Source organism: Pezoporus wallicus, unplaced genomic scaffold (assembly GCF_028554395.1).
Source record: "Pezoporus wallicus isolate ANWC-B61680 ecotype Strahan unplaced genomic scaffold, APGP_CSIRO_Pwel_v1 contig_14440, whole genome shotgun sequence".
Classification (NCBI taxonomy): domain Eukaryota; kingdom Metazoa; phylum Chordata; class Aves; order Psittaciformes; family Psittacidae; genus Pezoporus; species Pezoporus wallicus.
The window spans coordinates 1-6,761 of NW_026641182.1; the positions used below are offsets into that span (position 1 = coordinate 1).

Consider the following 6,761-nt stretch of genomic DNA (forward strand, 5'->3'; position numbering starts at 1 on the left):
CCCCATACCCCCCCACATCCCCCCATATCCCCCCCATCCCCCACCCCATATCCTCCCCTCCCCCACCCCCCCCCTCCCCCCCCTCCCCTCCCCCCTCTCTCACCCCCCCTCCCGCTCTTGCTCCGCCTCCAGCGCGCGGGGCTCGGGGGCTCCGGCCCGGGCCAGGAAGCAGAGGGCGGGGTCAGCGCGCATGGACGAGAACCGGTCCCAGCCTGCAGGGGGCGCCCCACGGAGGGACCCACACAGACCCATAGGGAACCATTGGGACCCATAGAGACACATTGGGACCCATAGAGACCCATTGGGACCCATAGAGACACATTGGGAACCATAGAGACCCATTGGGAACCATTGGGAACCATTGGGACCCATAGGGAACCATTGAGACCCATAGAGACACATTGGGAACCATTGGGAACCATTGGGACCCATAGAGACCCATAGGGACACATAGAGACCCATAAGGAACCATTGAGACCCATAGAGACACATTGGGAACCATTGGGAACCATTGGGACCCATAGAGACCCATAGAGACACATAGAGACCCATAGAGACCCATAGAGACCCATAAGGAACCATTGAGACCCATAGGGAACCATTGGGACCCATAGGGACACATAGGGACCCACAGAGACCCATTGGGACCCATAGGGAACCATTGGGACCCATAGAGACCCATAGGGACCCATAGGGACCCATAGAGACCCATAGAGACACATAGAGACCCATAGAGACCCATAGAGACCCATAGAGACACATAGGGACCCATAGAGACACATAGAGACACATAGAGACACATAGGGAACCATAGAGACCCATAGAGACCCATAGAGACCCATAGAGACCCATAGAGACACATAGAGACCCATAGAGACCCATAGAGACCCATAAGGAACCATTGAGACCCATAGGGAACCATTGAGACCCATAGAGACACATTGGGAACCATTGGGAACCATTGGGACCCATAGAGACCCATAGGGACACATAGAGACCCATAAGGAACCATTGAGACCCATAGAGACACATTGGGAACCATTGGGAACCATTGGGACCCATAGAGACCCATAGAGACACATAGAGACCCATAGAGACCCATAGAGACCCATAAGGAACCATTGAGACCCATAGGGAACCATTGGGACCCATAGGGACACATAGGGACCCACAGAGACCCATTGGGACCCATAGGGAACCATTGGGAACCATAGAGACCCATTGGCAACCATTGAGACCCATTGGGACCCATAGGGACACATAGAGACCCATAGAGACCCATTGAGACCCCATAGAGACACATAGAGACCCATAGAGAACCATAGGGACCCATAGGGACACATAGGGATCCATTGAGACCCATAGGGACCCATAGGGACCCATAGGGACACATAGGGACACATAGGGACCCATAGGGAAAGAGACCCATAGGGACCCATAGAGACCAATAGGGAGACCATAGGGACCCATAGAGAGACCCACAGAGACCCATAGGGAGACCCATAGAGACTAGGGGGAGGCATCGAGACCCGTAGCGTGACACCTGCCCCATAGAATCTATGGGGCTCCAGGACCCATAACAGAGCCCCTGCCCCATAGAGCATATGGGGTGCCATAGAGTGAGCCCAGCCCCATAGATCCCATGGGGTACCATAAAGCAGACCCAACCCCATAGAGCCTATGGAGCACTGGGACCCCCACAACCACACCCCCACCCCACAGAACCTATGGGTCACCAGGCCCCATAGCGTGCCCCCAGCCCCATAGAACCCCAGCTATGGGGCACCGGGGCCCCCATAACCACACCCCCACCCCATAGAACCTGTGGGTCACCAGGCCCCATAGCGCGCCCCCAGCCCCATAGAACCCCAGCTATGGGGCACCGGGGCCCCCATAACCACACCCCCACCCCACAGAACCTATGGGTCACCAGGCCCCATAGCGCGCCCCCAGCCCCATAGCGCCTCACCCGTGGGGCTCTATGGGTCCCAGCCCCCCCGTACCGTGCTTGAAGACCCCCAGCAGCAGGGATTTGTCGGCCTCGGAGTCCCACCATGGGGCAGGCGCCTCCTGGGGCTCCAGCGTCGGGACCCACAGATCAATGGAGCTGGGGGGGGGGGGGGGGAGCGGCACTTGGGGGCAGCGGGGGCTCGGGGGAGGGGGGAACACCCCATAGAGCCCCATAGAGAACCCCAGCCCCATAGAGCCCCTCCAGCCCCATAGAGATCCCCCAGCCCCCTAGAGCCCCCTAGAGAACCCCAGCCCCATAGAGACCACATAGAGACCCCACAGAGCCCCATAGAAACCCCCAGACCCACAGAAACCCAGAGACCCCTCCAGCCCCACAGAAACCCCATAGAGCCCCACAGAGAGCCTATACAAACCCCCCCAGCCCCATAGACACCCCATAGAGACCCGCCCCAGCCCCATAGATCCCGCAGCCCCATAGGGCCCCACAGACAAGGCTGAGCCCCATAGAGCCCCAGAGACACCCCCGCCCCATAGAGCCCCCCAGCCCTATAGAGACCCCACAGCCCCATAGAGAGCCATAGAGACCACCCAAGCCCCACAGAACCCCACAAACCACCCCATAGAGCCCCACAGCCCACCCCACAGAACACCACAAAGACCCCCAAAGGCCCCATAGAGACCCATTCCTCACCCTATAGAACCCCATAACCCGCCCCATAGAGCCCCACAGACCCCCATAGCGCCCCACAGCGCCCCATAGCCGCCCTCACCTGGCCTTGGCCCCCGCCAGCACCCTGTCCCCGTGCTCCCCGACCACCTCGTGCCGCAGGTAATGGAGCATCCGCACGCGCAGCAGCAGCCTATGGGGCGCAACGGGGACCACTTATGGGGCTGCCCCATAGAACACATGGGGCTGCCCCACAGAATCCATGGGGCTGCCCCACAGAACCCATGGGGCTGCCCCACAGAACACATGCGGCTGCCCCACAGAACACATGCGGCTGCCCCACAGAATCCATGGGGCTGCCCCACAGAACCCATGGGGCTGCCCCACAGAAGCCATGGCTCTGCCCCACAGAACCCATGAAACTACCCTATAGAACCCATGGGGCTGCCCCACAGAACCCATCGCTCTGCCCCACAGAATCCATGGGGCTGCCCCACAGAACCCATGGCTCTGCCCCACAGAACCCATGAAACTACCCTATAGAACCCACGGCTCTGCCCCACAGAACCCATGGGGCTGCCCCACAGAACCCGTGGCTCTGCCCCACAGAACCCATGAAACTACTCTATAGAACCCACAGCTCTGCCCCACAGAACCCATCGCTCTGCCCCACAGAACCCATGGGGCTGCCCCACAGAACCCATCGCTCTGCCCCACAGAACCCATGGGGCTGCCCCACAGAACCCATCGCTCTGCCCCACAGAACCCATGGGGCTGCCCCACAGAACCCGTGGCTCTGCCCCACAGAACCCATGAAACTACTCTATAGAACCCACGGCTCTGCCCCACAGAACCCATCGCTCTGCCCCACAGAACCCATGGGGCTGCCCCACAGAAACCATGGGGCTGCCCCACAGAACCCATCGCTCTGCCCCACAGAACCCATGGGGCTGCCCCACAGAACCCATCGCTCTGCCCCACAGAACCCATGGGGCTGCCCCACAGAACCCGTGGCTCTGCCCCACAGAACCCATGAAACTACTCTATAGAACCCACAGCTCTGCCCCACAGAACCCATCGCTCTGCCCCACAGAACCCATGGGGCTGCCCCACAGAACCCATCGCTCTGCCCCACAGAACCCATGGGGCTGCCCCACAGAACCCATCGCTCTGCCCCACAGAACCCATGGGGCTGCCCCACAGAACCCGTGGCTCTGCCCCACAGAACCTATGAAACTACTCTATAGAACCCACGGCTCTGCCCCACAGAACCCATCGCTCTGCCCCACAGAACCCATGGGGCTGCCCCACAGAATCCATGGGGCTGCCCCACAGAACCCATCGCTCTGCCCCACAGAACCCATGGGGCTGCCCCACAGAACCCATCGCTCTGCCCCACAGAATCCATGGGGCTGCCCCACAGAACCCGTGGCTCTGCCCCACAGAACCCATGAAACTACTCTATAGAACCCGTGGCTCTGCCCCACAGAACCCATCGCTCTGCCCCACAGAACCCATGGGGCTGCCCCACAGAACCCATCGCTCTGCCCCACAGAACCCATCGCTCTGCCCCACAGAATCCATGGGGCTGCCCCACAGAACCCATCGCTCTGCCCCACAGAACCCATCGCTCTGCCCCACAGAACCCATGGGGCTGCCCCACAGAACCCATCGCTCTGCCCCACAGAACCCATCGCTCTGCCCCACAGAACCCATCGCTCTGCCCCACAGAACCCATGGGGCTGCCCCACAGAACCCATGGGGCTGCCCCACAGAACCCATCGCTCTGCCCCACAGAACCCATGGGGCTGCCCCACAGAACCCGTGGCTCTGCCCCACAGAACCCATGAAACTACTCTATAGAACCCACGGCTCTGCCCCACAGAACCCATCGCTCTGCCCCACAGAACCCGTGGCTCTGCCCCACAGAATCCGTGGGGCCGGGACCCACCGGTGGCCGTGCAGCTGCAGCTGCTTGCGGAAGGCCTCGTCCTGCAGGAGCTGCTCCGGGCGCTGGCGCCGGAGCCAATCCAGGAGCTGGGAATCCCAGGGGGCCCCGGCCTTGCCCTTGCGCCCCTTGCGCCCGCGGGGGGGCCCCACCGAGGGGCCTGCAGCCAATGGGGGGCAACGGGGGTCAGTGGGGGGCAACGGGAATCAATGGGGCTCAATAGGACTCAATGGGACTCAATGGGGCTCAATGGGACCCAATGGGAATCAATGGAACCCAATGGGAATCAATGGGGCTCAATGGGACTCAATGGGATCCAATGGTGATCAATGGAACTCAGTGGGGCTCAATGAGGCTCAATGGAACCCAATGGGGCTCAATGGGGCTCAATGGGACTCAATGGGGGTCAACAGGATTCAAAGGGGCTCCATGGGGCTCAATGGGACCCAATGGTGATCAATGGAACCCAATGGGGATCAATGGGGCTCAATGGGACCCAATGGTGATCAATGGGGGTCAATGGGACCCAATGGGGGTCAACGGGATTCAAAGGGGCTCAATGGGACCCAATGGTGATCAATGGAACCCAATGGGGATCAATGGGACCCAATGGGACTTAATGGGGCTCAATGGGAGTCAATGGGATTCAAAGGGGCTCAATGGGACCCAATGGTGATCAATGGAACCCAATGGGGATCAATGGGGCTCAATGGGACCCAATGGTGATCAATGGGGGTCAATGGGACCCAATGGGGGTCAACGGGATTCAAAGGGGCTCAATGGGACCCAATGGTGATCAATGGAACCCAATGGGGATCAATGGGGCTCAATGGGACCCAATGGGACTCAATGGGGCTCAATGGGAGTCAACGGGACTCAATGGGGCTCAATGGGGCTCAATGGGACCCAATGGTGATCAATGGGGCTCAATGGGACCCAATGGTGATCAATGGGGCTCAATGGGACCCAATGGTGATCAATGGAACCCAATGCGGATCAATGGGGCTCAATGGGACCCAATGGGACTCAATGGGGGTCAACGGGATTCAAAGGGGCTCCATGGGGCTCAATGGGACCCAATGGTGATCAATGGGACTCAATGGGGCTCAATGGGGGTCTATGGGACCCAATGGGACTCAATGGGGCTCAATGGGGGTCAATGGGACTCAATGGAATTCAAGGGGGTTCAATGGGTCCCAATGGGGTTCAATGGGTCCCAATGGGTCTCTATGGGTCCCAATGGGTCTCTATGGGTCCCAATGGGGTTCAATGGGTCCCAATGGGTCTCTATGGGTCCCAAAGGGTCTTTATGGGTCCCAATGGAGTTCAATGGGTCCCAAAGGGTCTTTATGGGTCCCAATGGGTCTCTATGGGTCCCAATGGGGTTCAATGGGTCCCAATGGAGTTCAATGGGTCCCAAAGGGTCTTTATGGGTCCCAATGGGTCTCTATGGGTCCCAATGGGGTTCAATGGGTCCCAATGGGGTTCAATGGGTCCCAAAGGGTCTCTATGGGTCCCAATGGGTCTCTATGGGTCCCAATGGGGTTCAATGGGTCCCAATGGAGTTCAATGGGTCCCAAAGGGTCTCTATGGGCCCCAATGGGTCTCTATGGGTCCCAAAGGGGTCCAATGGGTCCCAATGGGGCTCCCCCCTCACCTGCCTGCCCCTCGCGTCCGCGCCCGTTCTCGGGGGGGGCGATGAGGTCCCAGACGAAGGCGCCGAGGGCGTGGCCGTGGGCGTGGCCGTGGGCGTGGCCGTGCGCCAGGCACGAGGCCAAGATGGCGCGGGCCCCGCCCTGCGCCTCCCCCCGCCCCAGGCGCCGCTTGGGCCGGCCCGGGGCTGAGAGCTCCTGCCAACGGCCCCAGCTGTGGGGGGAGGGGAGGGAAATGGGGGGGGAGGGGAGGGAAATGGGGGGGGAGGGGAGAGAAATGGGGGGGGAGGGAAATGGGGGGGAGGGGAGGGAAATGGGGGGAGGGGAGAGAAATGGGGGGGGAGGGAAATGGGGGGGAGGGAAATGGGGGGGAGGGGAGGGAGAAATGGGGGGGAGGGGAGAGAAATGGGGGGGGAGGGGAGGGAAATGGGGGGGGGGATGGGGGGGAGGGGAGGGAAGATGGGGGGGAGGGGAGGGAAATGGGGGGAGGGGAGGGAAATGGGGGGGAGGGAAATGGGGGGAG

At 60.8% G+C, this 6,761-nt stretch overlaps 1 protein-coding gene across 1 annotated transcript; it reads right to left on the reverse strand.

Annotated features, from left to right (window-relative positions):
* Positions 1-103: 103 nt before the first annotated feature.
* Positions 104-6,452, reverse strand: LOC130606334 (chromodomain-helicase-DNA-binding protein 8-like; the record flags this gene model as incomplete). The annotated part of the gene is made up of 5 exons (XM_057422583.1): positions 104-212; positions 2,004-2,107; positions 2,742-2,831; positions 4,590-4,746; positions 6,244-6,452. Coding segments are annotated over 5 exons (669 nt in total), but the record flags the coding sequence as incomplete, so codon positions are not given.
* Between the last annotated feature and the right edge of the window lie 309 nt (positions 6,453-6,761).